This window comes from Schistocerca piceifrons, chromosome X (genome assembly GCF_021461385.2).
Source record: "Schistocerca piceifrons isolate TAMUIC-IGC-003096 chromosome X, iqSchPice1.1, whole genome shotgun sequence".
Taxonomy (NCBI): Eukaryota; Metazoa; Arthropoda; class Insecta; order Orthoptera; family Acrididae; genus Schistocerca; species Schistocerca piceifrons.
Window position 1 is genome coordinate 499270928 of NC_060149.1, and position 20222 is coordinate 499291149.

At 43.1% G+C, this 20222-nt stretch overlaps 1 protein-coding gene across 1 annotated transcript in view; it reads left to right on the plus strand.

The window, feature by feature from the left end:
* Nucleotides 1-6777: 6777 nt before the first annotated feature.
* Nucleotides 6778-20222, plus strand: part of LOC124721372 (serine/threonine-protein kinase WNK2-like) — a 126449-nt gene continuing 113004 nt past the window's right edge. The window contains exon 1 of the mRNA XM_047246305.1: nt 6778-7054. Coding sequence (XP_047102261.1) covers nt 6835-7054 — 220 coding nt within the window. The 5' untranslated portion in view covers nt 6778-6834. The remainder of the gene's footprint in view (nt 7055-20222) is intronic.

The window sequence follows — 20222 nt, forward strand, 5'->3', positions numbered from 1 at the left end:
CGTGGCTCTACCCTTCATTCGAACCCGCGAAACCTTACATTTTAGCAGGATAATGCACGTCCGCATGTTGCAGGTCCTGTGCGGGCCTTTCTGGATACAGAAAATGTTCGGCTGCTGCCCTGGCCAGCACATTCTTCAGATCTCTCACCACCTGAAAACGTCTGGTCAATGGTGGCCGAGCAACTGGCTCGTCACAATACGCCACGCACTACTCTTGATGAACTGTGGTATCGTGTTGAAGCTGCATGGGCAGCTGTGCCTGTACACACCATCCAAGCTTTGTTTGACTCAATGCTCAGGCGTATCAAGGCCGTTGTTACGGCCAGAGGTGGTTGTTCTGGATACTGATTTCTTAGGATCTATGCACTCAAATTGCTTGAAAATGTAATCACATGTCAGTTCTAGTAGAATATATTTGTCCAATGAATACCCGTTTATCATCTGCATTTCTTCTTGGTGTAGCAATTTTAAGTGTAGATTGCGAATGCAGATAGATGACTGTGCAGTACATCCATTCGGTCATATAGACCCTATACTACATTGCACTATTGTGCAGTATGTCCATTCAGTTATATAAAACAAAGCATACCAGTTGTTCCGTAATTTCAATGCCAGCCAATGCCACAGCTGAATGCCTCCTGATTTCTGTATCATTGCTACAGCACCCCTCCACTACTTTGCTGGTACCATATACTAGACTGCGAATGCAAATATATGACTGTGCAGTATCTCCATTCGGCTATGTACAATAAACTGTACCAGACAGCGTCCTATACCGATGCATTTTGGTTGTCTACATATTTCCATCACATCGATCACAGTGCAGAATTTACAATAACGACTTGCCATTTTTCTCTGTGTTGATGGGCATCACAGAGAATTTTTGCATTCGTAGGATAAAGTCTGAGATTGACAGATCACTCCTACATTGTCCTCGACCAATCCTCTCTGCAACTCTGTCGCCAATTTAACCTGTAACTAACAAGAAGTATGAGGGTCCAACATTCACTACATTCCATATCTCGTGAAGGAATAAGGCGAATTGTGTTCATAGCTGCTTTTCAGTAAAGACTGTTCTGCACCAATCTTACCCATGGAACCCATCCAAATGCACAAGTTTTCTGCAGATGCATGCATGTCGAGAAGGGTAGCACCTCTTTTGCAGGTGTATAGTAAACGTGAGTGTGTTGCAGTGATGTAACAGACTGTTAAGAAGAAACATGTGGTTTATACAAAATGAAGCTTCTGATAGTTGGAGTTTGAAACATTTCACGTAAATTAACCGTGCTGTCAATTCTGAAGTATTATTCCACTGTCTGGAGTCAGAACCAGGAAGGTACTGGGATGAGAGAAATGATCGTGGAGCATAAACACACACTCCTGTGGTTACATGGGTCTGCATCTAATAGTGCTATATTGTTAAAACCATATGGTTTCAGAAGTATTAGTTGTGCAGAATGCAACACTCTTAACATTCTAATGCAGAATATATTTTCTCAACATCAGATGTACAACAACCCCCCAAGTTTCCTGCCCCAATTACTACAGTGACAAACTTTAAAATGATAAAACTACTTCGTTTGACAATATGTTTGGCTTATGAAATAGTACGTAACTATGTAACCATAACTGTAAACAACATGTCATCAGCAGTACAGCAGACAAAACGTAAGGCTGAAATCATGTGGATAAAGCATGAAATCCGGTCTTTGCATTCCAAAAAACAGGCTCTGAATATTGAACTATACAAATTGCATATGGAACCAGCAAATCACATACAGTATCCACCAATTTTTGATCAATTGATGTACTGTATATGGTTAGAACATACACAGATATCCAAATAGGCAGAAAACAGACAAACCAACAAAAGAAACTCACGAAAATGATAAACCACACAAACACTTACCAATCCCACCACCAATACAACAAACACACCTTTCACAAAAGAGTGATTAACAGACATAAAATTATCTGAACAAGAAAGCAGCCTACTTAAAAAGGGTCCCAAATATAACATAAACACAATGGTGTCACACAGGACAATAGAAAATATCATAACAGAAACTGAACACATCATAAAGCAACAAGAAAAACTAATCGCACCTGAATTCATTGCAAATCTAACAAGAGAACTAGTAGCTGAGTAAATAAGAAACATAATCAGAGAGAACAAAACCACCATAAAAGAAAACACAATGAGTGCTGAAGAAAAAACCTACAGAAAACTACAGAACAAATTAACACAAGAAAATGCCATCATCACAAAATCCGACAAGGGTAATTCAGTAGTAGTCATAAACAAACATTAATACATTGGCAAAACATTAGAATACAGCCAAAGCAATAACATCACAGAATTAAGAAGTGATCCAACAAACTGCGACCAAAGTTACAGAAAACCCTGGAAAACATGTAAACAATTTTCGCAAAAATACAGATTAAAAGAATGGCACAGAAAAATCCCAAGGCCCCCACCCTAAAATCATTGCCTGAAGTTCAATAACCTGGAATATCTATTCTTCCATTAATAAACTTAGCAAAGCACCAACATACTGCCGGCCGGTGTGGCCGAGCGGTGCTAGGCGCTCAGTCTGGAACCGCGCGACCGCTACGGTCGCAGGTTCGAATCCTGCCTCGGGCATGGATGTGTGTGATGTCCTTAGGTTAGTTAGGTTTAAGTAGTTCTAAGTTCTAGGGGACTGATGACCTCAGATGTTAAGTCCCATAGTGCTCAGAGCCATTTTTTGAACCAACATACCACTTAGCCAAACACACACACACACACACACACACACACACACACACACACACACACACATACACACTCTGGCTGCAGACAATTTACAAATACACTGAAAACAGAAGTCTAAAAAAGTCAGGTGACTTACTAGAAAAAATGAGATATGAAAACATACCAAACACAGCAACATTAATTTCATTTGACATAATTTCCATGTACACATACATCCCAACTGAAGAAACCATCAATATCATATAAACAAACCTCCAAATACGAGGAAACATACCCACTATTAACATACAAGAAATATCAGTCATACTCAGGCTCATCGCAGAGAAAAACTGCTTCACATTCAACAACAGATTTTTCTGTCAACAAGATGGATTAACCATGGGATTCCCAATCGGTGGCCTCCTAGCTAACATTTTCCGCACTCATATAGAAAAACAAATATTTGACAAAATTGTAATACCAAAACAGTACAAAATAATATATTGGTACAGATATGTAGATGACATAATTTGCTTAACAGATGAACCACAGTCTCGCATAAAAGAACTTTATGACAGCATAAACTCCACCCACCCACAAACACAGTTCACCATTGAAACACAAACAGATGAAAAGCTTAATTTCTTGGATCTCACCCTACACAAAAGAAACAACAAATTGAATTCACAGTGTAGAGAAAACCCACAGCCACCAGCACCATTATTCATAACCAATCCAACCACCCCATAACTCACAAAGAAGCCAGCTTCGGATATTTACTACATAGACTGAACAAAATACCCATAAACAAACATGACTACACACAAGAACTGAACACAATAAAACAAATTTCAGAGGAGAATGGTTATGATGCAAAGAGAGTAGGTAAAATAAACCACAAAATACAAAAACGAACAACATATAACCATCAAACACACACACACACAAACAAACACTACACAACACACAATAAATCAGCAGACCGTAAGCAACAACTTGCACATAATGACTTACAACAAGAGAGTCACACACAGAGTGGGTAATATACTAAAGAAACAAGGGCTCAACATAGCACACAGAACCAACAACACAATACAAAACGGGCTTGGACGAAATACCACCAACACTGACAAATATAGCCTGTCCAGTATACACCAACTTATTTGCAACTACTTTAATCTGTATATGGGGCCAAACATGCAGGAATTTCAGAACTAGGTATACAGAACACCTCACAGCACTGAAAAGCAATAGCTCACACTCAACATTTGCAGATCACCTTATAGCACACAATCACCACCCAACAAACATTGAAACTGACTCACACATCCTTAAAACTAGTAGCAGCTTATAGCAAAAATTAACAATAGAAGAAAACTATCACATCCAAAAATCAATAGACCAAGGAAAGAAAGTACTCAATGAATACACATCACCGTGCAAGAAAACCTTCTTCGCCACAGTAGAAGAACTATGCAAATAACACCCACACCAAAACTACTCATGGGGAAAAAAAAATTCTTTCTCCCTCTCTCTCTCTGCCTCCCATCCCCCCCCCTCCCTCCCTCCCTCTCTCTCTCTCTCTCTCTCTCTCTCTCTCTCTCTCTCTCCCCCTCCACCCCAGTCCTGAACACACACACACACACACACACACACACACACACACACAAACACAAACCAAACACCACAGACGCCAAATACACTTCAAAATCAGGCGCCTCACCCAGCCAATCACGCTACGAAACAATTGAATACTACACAGCCACAACAACACGTAATGACGGCGAAAACTCTGCCAATGTTTTGAAAAATCGGAGAAAGTGCAGTGTCAAGCGACCATAGGTCACGAAATCAGCCTATTCACTTCGCCAACAACATATGAGAAAGCACCACAATATCAAAACCGTAAGTTACACACAAAAAACGTAATATACACTCATTTCCGTTTGTAATACATAATAAACAGGAAAATAAAAATTATGTTTTGCTGTTTGCAGATGAGAAGTTGTAGATTGTGTAGCGCAGTAGCTACCATAATAAATGTCTAATAACATAATGTAAGGTATGTAAACTAATGCATACATCCACTCTTTCTGCCAGTTAAGCTGTAAGTAGAACTTTGGCATAATGTTATTAACAACACTCAGTGCATCAAGTCGTTAATACATATCTCAACTGTGAACTATGAGAAATGATGTATACTATTTTACAACAATTATTCATTCGCAATTGAAAATATTATGTACCAAAAGCTTCGTTAAATGGTAATATGTAACAACAATTTTACAGTTAGAAAATAAAAAATAACCCACTGAAGATAGCACAAAAAGTTCTGAAACATGTCTGGGTGAAACAAAACAAAAAAAGGTGTCTTGCATAAGGCGGAATTCTTCGTCCTATCAGCAAACTGATTCTTTAAATTAGGCGATGTGGCATGACTGGATAGTTCAGCTGACGAGGTGTTGGTTACTCATTGCATATACTCTAAATAATAATATGTATGTAAACTGACCTACTTTAAATTACATACTACTCAGTTTTGTTTAAATTACAAGTATTCACCTCTACATACATATATATATCACATAGGGTCGTATGTCTAGTAGTTCTTTAGGCGCTCCATTCTTTTACAGAAAGAACAGAAAGTGTAGAAACTGAGGGGTCCTGCCCACTCGTCTCTTATAGGATGCCTAAAGGATGCCGCTTTCTTGGTTAGCTATACAACAATTCAAGCAAATCACATTAATGGTTATTATAATAAAGTAGATTGACAATTCTTAACTTCGGTTGACAAGAACGTGTCGCAAGTGATTGGTGACATGCAAACAGTCAGCGTCCTTCGCTAATTACAATGTCCATGTAAGTTATTCACTCGCTCGTAAGTCACTTCTATCGTTAATATCATTGCCTCTCTGCTAGTGCCTCTGCTGACATCCGTCTTCTAGTGTCCGGGTCTGCTAGTGCCGGTCTAGTATTGTCCGGCCGAGGCTGGCAGGAGCGAGGCTTATATTCTCTTCGTACAGAGGTCGCCCCTGTCGTGGTACGGTGCTAGTCAGCGAGCTATTGGCTGACGTTGTCTCACAGCCTTCTCTTCTCTTGCGTTCTTCATCTTCGTGCCGGCGCTTGCCGTTAAGCCGGAAGAGAAACCTTGATCTATGATACAATAACAAGAACCCTCTGCTACACACTTCATGGTGACTTGCGGAGATGCAGATGTCATTGTCACATGACAACGCTTGATCCTTCCAACGGCCAGACTACTTTTACATCCATATGTTTATTCGGCAATCCACTCTCAAATATTTGGCAGTGGGTGCATAGAACCACTTTCAGACTATTTCTCTATCGTTCTGCTCTCGAACAGTAAGTAGATAAAATTAACACCTAAATCTTTCTGTGCGAATTCTGAATTCTCTTATTTTACCATGGTCGTCATTTCTTCCTATTCAGGTGGCACTCAACAAAGTATATTCGTAGTCAGAAGATAAATCTGGTATTTGTAATTTATCGAAAAAATCTCCTGAAGTTAAAAATGTCTTTGTTTAAATCATTGTCACCCTAACTCATGTATCATATCCGTGACACTCCTTCCCCTGTTTCATGATAATACAAAGCGAGCCGTCCGCCAAATCTATATAGTAAGGATCCCATACTACGCTGCAGTACACCAGACGAGGATGGACTATATAGTGTAGGCATTCTCTTCAGTAAATTTGCTGAATTTCTAAGTGTCCTACCACTAAAATGCAGTCTACAGTTCGCCGTCCCTCACGACATCTTCTGTGTGAAGGCTCAAATTTAGGTGTTCGTAACTGCAATCCATGGTATTTAATTGACTTGACAACATTTAAATTTGCCTTTGTCGGGTAATGGAGATGGACACTATTTTCTTTTGTGAAGTGTTAAGCCGCATTCCTTTGCTCGTTTTGAATTGGCGCCGCGCTACGCGCAGAGCACCGAATGCCGCCGAGCGGCGCTGCCGTCGGCAGCACTGGCACCGCGGGGCGGCGCCTAACATATTGGCAGTAGTCCTGAGGGGTCGGCGAAGTCGCGCGGTGCGTCTGTCGCTGTAGTACTCAGGTCAGATACTTTTTCCGCAAATGTCACAGCCTATGGTTGCGGTTGCGGGGCCCAGCGGCGTGAACCCACGCCGTCGAAAGTTAGTCGACCAAGATGTTCCTGCTGTATTGCGCTCGAAAAAAGCTAAACGAGCGCGTCTTTCTCGTCGCCAGCGCAAGCAGCGCATTATTGAAGAGAACGAAAAGTACCAACAGCTTGTTCTCTTCTGGATAAGAATCATCAAGTACTTCATGAATAAGGGTGAGTAAATCAGCAAGGCTCCGTCCACTCGTACAAGCTTTACCACGCGCCTATCTGTACATTACACTTTGTTACGGAAAACTTTTGCGTATTTCCGTGAAGACTCGCGGCAGCTGATAAACGTCTTGGATAAACATTCAATTGCTGAAGATACTACTTGCGCAAACTCATTTTGCACAGTCAAGCTTGTACTTGTTGACGTGATACGTCATGAAGTCCAGTCTCTTGTATCAATATTTTTGTTTTGTGACTGACCCTGTTGAATGATTACTATTATGGTTTTGTAAGGTAACAAAAGAATATAGACCAAAATGAGAAAAAATTTGAGGGAGTAAAGATTATAGTGATATTGCATGTTATTTGAATATTCTTTTCAGTCTTCATATTTGTTGTGATGTACGTTATTTACGTTTAAATTCGTAAAGTGCACTGAACACAAATTTTGCATAGTTAACTGTTGCAAACAGTCATTTATTGTATTATTTGTTTTTGTTCTGTACTAAGCGTACTGGAATTCAAGAATCTTTTACAGTAGCTTCGTTTTCCTTTTATTTACAAGGCATAATCAGTGGTGGCTGTTGTTTATTACTCCTTCTCACATGTTTTAAAATCGACAAATTGTTCATTCGTTGTTGGAATTGGTTGCAGTCGAGAACACTTGGTTACGCTTACTCCCTTCGCCATTTTTCGGTTGTAGGAACCCTCTTTCTCTTTGCTGCTCTCGCGTTATTTTGCACATCACTTTCGCAAAACCTCACGCAAGAAAATTTACTGTGGTTTCACCCGCTTTGCAGGACACAAAAACGCTGTGCTCAGTACAAAACATGTGAAAGAACTATAATTATGTCTATAGAGGCAACCTGTATGGAGTTTAACAAAGTGCAGTTAAGTGCATATAACACAAATGTAGCAAAAGGAAACTGGATCCTAAAACAGAAAAATCAGGAAACGTGACATTGCAACCAGCTTTTTTTCTAGCGACAGCCCCAGTCAACAACGAGGAAAAATCCTCAGAAGCTATAAAACGGAGGAACTAACACCAACCAGCACTCATGACATTTTTTAAAGAAAAGCGAAACGCATTTTGTGTAAAACTTTCTTAAATTGCAATACGCTCAAGACTGAGAAAAAAAGAGTAGTAACTGACAAATGCATTAGTACTATTTGAAGGATAATTTTTTCATGTCTTTTAGCTTCATCTGAAATTAAAATGACAGTCATAGACAAAAATGCTTATCTTCAAGAAGTTCAACGTGTCTTTCAGTGCTGCTCCAGAAAAAATCGTCGAATACACTACGGAAATAATTAAAATACTGTTACTATAATTATATCGGTAAACGCTTCTATTATAAGGTGTTATCAACCAAACAATGTACAATGGAATTAGTTTCTTTCCAAAAGTTACTATAGCGAAGGAGACACCTAAATAATAGATAAGTTGTATAGTGCTGACACTATATCTTGGCAGTCAACAAACGAGAGCTTTGACCTCCGGATGGGAGAGGAGCGAAAAGGGAGAATGAGCCCCACCTCCCTCTAGCAGCCTACTTCCGTTTTCTGTGTTCCTGCGAAAACAGAACCTTTGTGTTGTACGAGTCATACTCGAACTCCGTCATGGATCGTTCCAAAATAAGAAAATAAATGACGAACGACACAGACATGGACGTTGGCAGAAATTAATCCAGCTGGAGGGAGGGAGGTGAACATAAATGAATTGGCCAGGTTGAAGACGTGTCATACCAAGAAAAGTAAATTTGGTAGGTGACACACAAGACTTCCAATATCCCAGAGAATAATCGCGGTTATCCATTCAGTATATGAATAAAAACTCTATATTCCAGATTTGGGGGAGTGAGGATGAGGAAAGTGTACCCCTTACGGACATAGTCCCCTCTGTAACCTCTAGAAGTGAATCCTACTGGAGGCAATATCAATGTAGTATCTGAAAGTCTGTGGAGGAAAGCCATCCCACTCTTCCTCATAGAAAGTAGTGATGCTGGATGTCGGTTTGGGGCGAAGCCTATGTTGTAACTCATCCGGAAGGGGCTCCATTGGGTTGACGTTGCCATTCCCTACAGGCGAATCTATTTCAGAAATATTGCCTCAAATATGATGCTTAATGACAGAGTACATTGTCATACTAAAACAGTCATTGACCTCGAAGTTTCTTGTACTGTATACAGTACACAATGACGTAAATTTGTTCATCTATTTCCACATTTAGCGTTTCCTTGAGCTCAGTTATGGGTCCACATCATTACCACGAAAAACGCCTCTGCAAAACGAAGATGGACGAAATTTTCCACCAGAATAGAGAAAAGTGGCAACTTGTCAGGGCACTGGCCGAACCGAGACCACCTCTGCAAAACGAAGATGGACGAAATTTTCCACCAGAATAGAGAAAAGTGGCAACTTGTCAGGGCACTGGCCGAACCGAGACCACCAAAGAGAGCAATACGCGGCTCAGATGGCCTCATATACGACTCGCTTGGCCAAGGTGAATTTTATGCCGACATATACGAACACCACATGACAGCTCTGCCCCACAGGATGCAGAGGACGCAAGGGATGAGGCGGTATCAGGCAACGAATCGCCGACTTTCTCCAACACCCCACACAACAGAGGCCTTTTGTTACCGCTCCCGCTAAAGTTTAAAAAAAAACAACTCATCGGATAGACGAACAATTGGTCGCATATCAAGAACTCTGTGAGCAACGCCGATCGTAAGCATCTTCCGAGAAAGGCCATCATTCTCTCAACTCGAATTAGCAACAGGCGCTTACTCAACGGTTACTTCCCTGCAAACTGAGGATGGTGAAGACGATCCCTATTCTCAAAAGAGGAAAAAACGCAACGTTTCCAGACAGCTACCGCTCGATTAGTCTGTTACCCACACTCGGTAAAATATTGGAACTGGTGCTGCTACAGCGTCTCGAAGACTATCTGGAAGAAAATAACATCATCTGCCACGAGCAGTTTGGCTTCTATCCAAGGTTATCTCCTGAGCTTCAGCTCCTTCGGATCACAGAATCCATACAACGCAACCTGAATAGACGAACTCCATAGTTGGAGTTTTCCTAGATATCGAAACGGCATACGATCGGGTGTCGCGTAACAAGCTTATAGTCAAACTAGTCGACTGTTACATCAAGCTGATTGACAGCTTTCTGCAGGACAGGCGTCTTTTTGTACAAATCGATGGGAAGGAGTCATCACTGAAAACTGTCTCAGCTGGCGCATCTCAGGGATCGGTGATCTCGCCGTGCCTTTTTTAATTTGTGTATTAACGACATTCCCAACATTCAGCACGACACCGCCAGTCTGTATGCCGATGACACGGCCTTCCCAACCTCTGGGAGAAACATCGAACAACGTGTCAACAGGATGCCGCGACAACTCCCGTCACCGAACAGTGGGCGAAGAGCAATAAAATCACCCTAAACTCTACGAAAAAATACTGTTTATGAAGAAACAGCCGGAACTGGGGATGCGACTTGCCATCAATGGACAGTCAACACCCTGGACTACGACGACGAAATACCTGGGAGTGATATTGGATAAAGGGATGACTTTTACCCCACACGTACAAGACAGAAAATTGAATACTATGAAGATGATACGGCCACTCACGCCGTTTTTCACGGGCAGGAATTTAAACCCATCAACGAAATTAAAACTTTATCAAGAACAGCACAACCCTCACTGCTGTACGGCTCGACGTCTTGGGCAACAACATGTGACTCTAATATATGTAGTTTGCAACCACTGCAAAACAGGTGTTTGGAGTGGAGCCTAGGCACCCCAAGGTGCGCCAGGACGAGAACAATATACGAGCTGACTGGAGAAAAATACGTCGCTGAGAAGATAAAAGAACAGACAACCAGTCTTTTCCACAAATTAGACGACTACCAGGGTAATGTCCGCTTTATGCCGTGACATTTAGAACAGTTGAAATGTCCCTGATGGATTTGTTACTCAGCTTACATCCAATGGCTAGTCCGCGTTCGAAGTCACTGAGCTCTCCTACCTGATCCCTTCTGGCGTTACTGCTTCTCTACCAACTGCCTGCCTCCTTTTACAGTTGGAAGTACGCCTCTCGTGACATTCACTGATCAGTTCCGCACTACATAGGTATTTATGGGTATTCTTGATCAGATAGTATATCAAGGATAGACATAGATGATATTTATGTTCTCATACTGTGGTATAGTCCGCCCCTGCTAGCTGAGCGGTCAGCGTGACGGAATGTCATACCTAACGGCCCGGGTTCGAATTCCGACTGGGTCGGAGATTTTCTCCGCATAGGGACTGGGTGTTGGGTTGTCCTTATCATCATCATTTCATTCCCATCAACACGCAAGTCGCCGAAGTGGCGCCAACTCGAAAGACTTACACCAGGCGACCAGCCTGCCCAACGGGAGTCGCTAGCCACACGGCATTTCCATTTACTGTAGTGTAACAATCTGTTTCAATCTGTTAATGACCAAGAAACAACTCGAAAATGAATATTAAAATCTGACGAATCTCTGTTTGTTTCGTTTAGTTATGTCATGGTCCGTAGATCATTTTCACGATTATTTTATCGATATGATGTGGAAAAAGTCAGATTACAAGGTATACAGGGTGGTCCAAAAGTCCAGAAACACCCTCATAAAATTCAAATGGAGTAGCAAACAAGGAAACAGAGTCCCTACACACGAAGAACGGGAAGGGGGAAGCTTTACAGGCTATGGCACCAACAAGGCGGCCATCTTGAAAGCCGCCATCTTGGATTCAACTCCAAAATTTCAAATGGGAATGTGGCCATGTGACATATCAGACAGATAGAGAATTTCACCAGAAAAACAATTCCGTTGTTATTTTAAACATAGCTTTATTCATTCTCGGGTTATAGCCAGTTACATGTGACAGTGGTGGGAAACTCGGCAGCATGTGTGTTATGTGCCGAATAGACATTACGCCGATCTTACACAGTCCCGAGAGACCACCAACAGTCATAGGAATGGCTTGATGTGTTGTCCATTATGTTGGATTGTTAATGCTATCCTCCGAACCCTGTCCTGATGAACTTTGACCAACACATCTGGCTGAATTTGACCACACGCATCAACAATGTGCTGCTTTAGATGATTCAAATCTTGTATTTTCACAGAACAAACCAGTGCTTTGACATGACCCCAAAGATAAAAATGTAAAGGAGTCATATCTGGTGAACGTGGTAGCCACTCCACAGCACCCCTACGACCAATCCACTTTTGAGGGAACTGCACATCGAGGTACGCTCGCACATTGTGCCCATAATATGGTGGGGCTCCATCATGCTGGAAGAATTCCGGAAATGTCCCGTCCTCCGTTAACAACGAGGGAAACACTTCTTCATCCAATAACCTCAGATAACCGTTGGCTGTTAACGTACCATCAATAAAAAAATGGTCTAACGACTTTGGTACACCACACACCACACCAGACCATCACTTTTTGTGAGTCGACCGTTTTGGAAGCATCAGTCCAGTGCGGATTTGTGTCGGACCAGTATCTGTGATTCTGCTTGTTCACTTCACCATTGATAAAGAAATTGGCTTCATCACTGAACAGCACCTGATATGGGGAACGTGGGTTTATCTGCAACTGCTGTGTCACCCATTCTGCGAACTGTGTCCGACGGTCTAGGTCATCCTCGTTCAGGTGTTGGAGCAGCTGAATTTTGTACGGGTGCCATGTATGCTGCGATAAAATTCGCAGTATGGAGGTACGGCTAACCCCACATTCTTGTGACAGGCGACGAGTACTCCGTTGCGGACTCTTGCTAAATGATGCCAACACGCTCACTGTTGTTGCTTCATCGGTGGTGGATTTTGGTCTTCCAGCCTTAGGTTTGGCTGCAACAGAACCTGTTGCTCGGAATTTGGCCAAAAGCTTGGCAACTGCGCTTTGAGTGATAGGCTGTCTGGTTGGGTGACGACTGTTGAAATCCTCAGCAATGAGCCGTGTGCTTCCTTCTCCTGATATCAAGATGATTTCAATGCGTTCTTCATGTGTTAAGGACATTTTGTAACCTATAAATAAGGAAACAATGATTAAAACGTTAGCATGAGTAAATGATGCCTAAAAGTTAAACACATGTAACATATCAGGCATGGGATACTCACTTTGCACCGTTTCAGACTCCATTTTATGACTTCTCAGTACGTAATACTCACACTGCCGAGCGTTCAACTGCTGTCGCGAGTAATTGGCTATAACCTGAGAATGAATAAAGTTATGTTTAAAATAACAACGGCATTGTTTTTCTGGTGAAATTCTCTATCTGTTTGATATGTCACATGACCACATTCCCATTTGAAATTTTGGAGTTGACGCCAAGTTGGCGGCTTTCAAGATGGCCGCCAAGTTGGTGGCATCGCCTATAAAGTTTCTCCCTTCCCGTTCCTCGTGTGTTGGGACTCTGTTTCCTTGTTTGCTACTCCAGTTGGATTTTATCAGGGTTTTTCCGGACTTTCGGACCACCCTGTATATACACCCATGAATAGTGCTAATATAAACATTACTGAAATTTTCAGTACTGCCCATGCAACTACATCAACTACATTTAGAGGTACATTTTTTTTTGCACTTTTAGGAAACCCATTACACCCTTTGGGTCTTCTTTTGGAGCCAACATTTCCATTTTCAGCACGACTGAGTGCAGTGCACGGTCGACGTGTGTACGTGCTCGCTCTGTTGCCATGTGGGTGTGCGCTCAGGTTCCTGTAGTGGCGAGTTTGGGGCCTCATCAGTCTCACAGGGATAACTGCTTCTTCCGTAGGCAATGGTCTTACGGTCCGTTCAGAGGCTACGTGCCTCATCATTATCGCCCCACTACTGGATACAGGCTTTATTCAGACTTTTCCAAGCACTATAGTTTTCAGCTACTCGCATCCAGATCGCTCCAACGTGATTCCGAACGTCGTTTCTTCCACCTTCCATTATGTCATTTCTCCCTCACGTCTCAAGTCGTGGAATATTGCAAAGAACTTCCTTGGCTCATCTACTAGCCATTCAGCTCGTTGCAAGACCCCTCCAACTTACCTCTTTTTCATTACGGTCGTAATTACGTCTTCTACCCGAGTCTCTCCCCGTAATTCCCAAAATACATATCTCGATTGCTTTCTGAGCAACACTCAGTTTTTAATCGTTTTGTCCAGTACCTGTAGAAAATGTTGGTTGTGAACTATTATTCTCAAATACATCAAAACCCCATTTCGAAAATGCATTTTATTGGACCAAAAGCACCGCAGGCTATTTTAATCTTCTACCAGTTTCTTTCTTGTACCTTTTCTTCAGCTTCCTAAATACAGAAGACCATTCAGATGGTTCTACGGTTTGACCGTTAATGAATTTAATTTGTACTACTTTTTTTCGACATGTTAGTTACACATTAAATTCATTTTATAGTAGATGATTTTCAATTGTACTCTTACGCTTGCCAAAAACGTACAAAATCCCCAATGATATCATAAGTAAGCGCAGCAAGAGTAGGTGAGCTTGAGAGAGGTTGGCTTGACGCCACCATTCCGACGGCGTGAAAACATTCTTCCAGGGAGTTCTTGACGTCTCATAAAGATGTGCCGTTCTGCTGCCGTTCTGCGACAGTTGTTGTGGACGCCAACATTTGAGATGTGAATCTGACCTTAAGGAAACCAGGAAAGACTTTAACATGGATGCTGGCCGTAGTTTTGAACCCTGGTTCTGCCGTGCGGCCTCCATCAGGTTATAAGAGCAAAATGACATCATCCATACTCGTATATAAATGGGGCTTTGTCTTTTGACGGCCGGCCGGTGTGGCCGAGCGGTTCTAAGCTATGGTCGCAGGTTCGAATCCTGCCTCGGGCATGGATGTGTGTGATGTCCTTAGGTTAGTTAGGTTTAAGTAGTTCTAAGTTCTAGGGGACCGATGACCTCAGAAGTTAAGTCCCATAGTGCTCAAAGCCATTCGAACCATTTTTTTTCTGCCGTGCGAGAGAGCAGTGTCTGAAATAATGGGCCTCTCCGCTAGGTGGCACGCCCGTAGGTATACATACTCTCGTACAATATGGCTATTTGAAGAAGGTGAACACCTGTTTCATCCATATATATATCTTTTTAACTTCTACAGTATCTTCCCGTTTTATCAATAATAGTATTTCAACGACAGTGTTCGGCAGAGAAATAAAAAATGGCCATGTTCCAACTTTCTAAAATGTCTTTCTTTATCCTCGAATTGGTCCGGCGTTCAGAATAATTAAAAACATTGTTACTTTCATTAAGAAACGCTTGTGAAACAAACGCTTCTGGGTTGTCTGACCTGAAATGATGTGCCCTACAGAAAATATTCCAGTAATAGTTTGCAATTAGAAACACAGACATTAAAATTCTGGCAAGAACTACGTCCCAAGGAACATATAATTCATAGTGGATATCTAAACTATTACACTTTTGCCTTACCACATTTACCTCGGTCTCCGTTACTTTTGGCGCCTATAAAATTTCGTCTTTTTTTATTGTTTCCTCTTTCGATGTGTAGCCTCGCCGGTCGATCATCTGCAAATAACATAATATTATCGGAAGAGAACTTCACAGCAAACATAAACATAGCCAAAGCCTTGCAGACAAACAAAACTTACGCGAAGCGAAATGTAGTGTGTGGAGGGCTATGCGAGAGGCGTTCAATGAATTCGAAAGTAAAGTTCTATGTACTGACTTGGCAGAAAATCCCAAGAAATTTTGGTCTTATGTCAAAGCGGTAGGTGGACCAAAGCAAAATGTCCAGACACTCTGTGACCAAAATGGTACTGGAACTGAGGATGACAGACTAAAGGTCGAAATACTAAATGTCTTTTTCCAAAGCTGTTTCACAGAGGAAGTCTGCACTGTAGTTCCTTCTCTAGATTGTCGCACAGATGACAAAATGCTAGATATCGAAATAGACGACAGAGGAATAGAGAAACAGTTAAAATCGCTCAAAAGAGGAAAGTCCGCTGGACCTGATGGGATACCAGTTCGATTTTACACAGAGTACGTGAAGGAACTTGCCCCCCCCCCCCCCCCCCCATTCTTGCAGCGGTGTACCGTAGGTCTCTAGAAGAGCGTAGCGTTCCAAAGGATTGGAAAAGGGCACAGGTCATCCCCGTTTTCAAGAAGGGACGTCAAACAGATGTGCAGAACTATAGACCTATATCTCTAACGACGATCAGTTGTAGAATTTTGGAACACGTATTATGTTCGAGTATAATGACTTTTCTGGAGACTAGAAATCTACTCTGTAGGAATCAGCATGGGTTTCAAAAAAGACGGTCGTGTGAAACCCAGCTCGCGCTATTCGTCCACGAGACTCAGAGGGCCATAGACACGGGTTCACAGGTAGATGCTGTGTTCGATACAGTTCCCCACAGTCGTTTAATGAACAAAGTAAGAGCATATGGACTATCAGACCAATTGTGTGATTGGATTGAAGAGTTCCTAGATAACAGAACGCAGCGTGTCATTCTCAATGGAGAGAAGTCTTCCGAAGTAAGAATGATTTCAGGTGTGCCACAGGGGAGTGTCATAGGACCATTGCTATTCTAAATATACACTCCTGGAAATGGAAAAAAGAACACACTGACACCGGTGTGTCAGACCCACCATACTTGCTCCGGAAACTGCGAGAGGGCTGTACAAGCAATGATCACACGCACGGCACAGCGGACACACCAGGAACCGCGGTGTTGGCCGTCAAATGGCGCTAGCTGCGCAGCATTTGTGCACCGCCGCCGTCAGTGTCAGCCAGTTTGCCGTAGCATACGGAGCTCCATCGCAGTCTTTAACACTGGTATCATGCCGCGACAGCGTGGACGTGAACCGTATGTGCAGTTGACGGACTTTGAGCGAGGGCGTATAGTGGGCATACGGGAGGCCGGGTGGACGTACCGCCGAATTGCTCAACACGTGGGGCGTGAGGTCTCCACAGTACATCGATGTTGTCGCCAGTGGTCGGCGGAAGGTGCACGTGCCCGTCGACCTGGGACCGGACCGCAGCGACGCACGGATGCACGCCAAGACCGTAGGATCCTACGCAGTGCCTAAGGGGACCGCACCGCCACTTCCCAGCAAATTAGGGACACTGTTGCTCCTGGGGTATCGGCGAGGACCATTCGCAACCGTCTCCATGAAGCTGGGCTACGGTCCCGCACACCGTTAGGCCGTCTTCCGCTCACGCCCCAACATCGTGCAGCCCGCCTCCAGTGGTGTCGCGACAGGCGTGAATGGAGGGACGAATGGAGACGTTTCGTCTTCAGCGATGAGAGTCGCTTCTGCCTTGGTGCCAATGATGGTCGTATGCGTGTTTGGCGCCGTGCAGGTGAGCGCCACAATCAGGACTGCATACGACCGAGGCACACAGGGCCAACACCCGGCATCATGGTGTGGGGAGCGATCTCCTACACTGGCCGTACACCACTGGTGATCGTCGAGGGGACACTGAATAGTGCACGGTACATCCAAACCGTCATCGAACCCATCGTTCTACCATTCCTAGACCGGCAAGGGAACTTGCTGTTCCAACAGGACAATGCACGTCCGCATGTATCCCGTGCCACCCAACGTGCTCTAGAAGGTGTAAGTCAACTACCCTGGCCAGCAAGATCTCCGGATCTGTCCCCCATTGAGCATGTTTGGGACTGGATGAAGCGTCGTCTCACGCGGTCTGCACGTCCAGCACGAACGCTGGTCCAACTGAGGCGCCAGGTGGAAATGGCATGGCAAGCCGTTCCACAGGACTACATCCAGCATCTCTACGATCGTCTCCATGGGAGAATAGCAGCCTGCATTGCTGCGAAAGGTGGATATACACTGTACTAGTGCCGACATTGTGCATGCTCTGTTGCCAGTGTCTATGTGCCTGTGGTTCTGTCAGTGTGATCATGTGATGTATCTGACCCCAGGAATGTGTCAATAAAGTTTCCCCTTCCTGGGACAATGAATTCACGGTGTTCTTATTTCAATTTCCAGGAGTGTACATAAATGACCTTGTGGATGGCATCGGAAGTTCACTGAGGCTTTTTGCGGATGATGCTGTGGTGTATCGAGAGGTTGTAACAATGGAAAATTGTACTGAAATGCAGGAGGATCTGCAGCGAATTGACGCATGGTGCAGGGAATGGCAATTGAATCTCAATATAGACAAGTGTAATGTGCTGCGAATACATAGAAAGATAGTTCCCTTATCATTTAGCTACAATATAGCAGGTCAGCAACTGGAAGCAGTTAATTCCATAAATTATCTGGGAGTACGCATTAGGAGTGATTTAAAATGGAATGATCATATAATGTTGATCGTCGGTAAAGCAGATACCAGACTGAGATTCATTGGAAGAATCCTAAGGAAATGCAATCCGAAAACAAAGGAAGCAGGTTACAGTACGCTTGTTCGCCCACTGCTTGAATACTGCTCAGCAGTGTGGGATCCGTACCAGATAGGGTTTCAGATAGAGAAGATCCAACGGAGAGCAGCGCGCTTCGTTACAGGATCATTAAGTAATCGCAAAAGCGTTACCGAGATGATAGATAAACTCCAGTGGAAGACTCTGCAGGAGAGACGCTCAGTAGCTCGGTACGGGCTTTTGTTAAAGTGTCGAGAACATACCTTCACCGAAGAGTCAAGCAGTATATTGCTCCCTCCTACGTATATCTCGCGAAGAGACCATTAGGATAAAATCAGAGAGATTCGAGCCCACACAGAAGCATACCGACAATCCTTCTTTCCATGAACAATACGAGACTGGAATAGAAGGGAGAACCGATAGAGGTACTCAGGGTACCCTCCGCCACACACCGTCAAGTGGCTTGCGGAGTATGGATGTAGATGTAGATGTAGTTATGTAACAGCTGATTGCTTTCAGCCCGTTCAGAGGTCAGTAGAAAGTTCGCAGCGCATTTCCGGAACTATTCTGCGACTCAGTGAGACGTATGGCCACCTGCTGGATATAAGGAATACCTCTTCAGATTCAGTTCCTAACTGCACAGTGCAAGAACATATAAATCTTCAACTTCAGTTATCCGTCGAGATTTTTTCTGCGTCGTTCTTCCTTGTGAATACGAAAAGGAACATAAAATACTACCAAATATACTATGCTGAAGTAATTTATAGAAACAGTGCAGCAAAAAATTTTCTGAATTGTCGAGGTTGTTTCCGTACTGAACGCGCAGAAAAATATTTGCCATTAGCCTACGATTATTCCCCTCGTAGAATATAGGAATGTAGACGTTAGGAGTAACAAGATAATCTGTTACACAAAGTCAGGCGATGTTCTTTTACTCCAGTCTTTGATCACAATATAAATTCCTTCGACGATGACCGGTTTCAGTCTGAAGATGGTCATTACTGACTGAAACCGGTCATCGTCGAAGGAATTTACATTGTGATCAAAGACTGGAATAAAGAAACAGTTGACAGTACCTGAGTCACTGTTTACATTCGCGACTATGTCGCAGCTGGTGAAAGTCAGGGGAGGTGGCCCAGAGATTAAGACGTTGCTCTCATTATGGGGAGCGGGCTTAGGATGTACATCTGGCCATCCAGATTTAGGTTTTCCGTAATTCCTCAAATAATAGTGGTGAACGTCTAGTACTTTCGACATCTTCGCTACCGGTCTAAGACAGACGACTCTTATTCTGGGCAAATCCTCTTCCGGCTTCCGAGATTCATGTTACCTGTTTCTATAAATTCAGCCAAGTGCTAGGATAGTCCCTTCAGAAAAACAAATATGATATCCTTCCCTCACCTTGAGCAGCTGAACTTGTGATCCGTTTTTAACGACGTCAGTATCGGTGAGAAATTCTAACTTACCCTCATTTGCTGCATGGAGTAGTGGGGAGCTCCTTCAGACTGGTTTGATGCAGCCCTACACGACTTTCTCTCCTGAGCCAAACTCTCCATCTCAGAGCAGTACTTACACCGTCCGTTATCGACTATTTGTTCAACATATTTCAATATCTCTCCTCCCCTACGATTTTTGCCCTCTACGACTCCTTCTAGCTATTCCTTGATGTCATAATAAATGTTCCATATTCTTGTACACTCTTCTAATCGTATCCTGGGGATAACTTCCTCATTTCTTATCGTATCAGTCCGCTTAATTTTCAGCATCATTCTCTATCACATCATCTCAA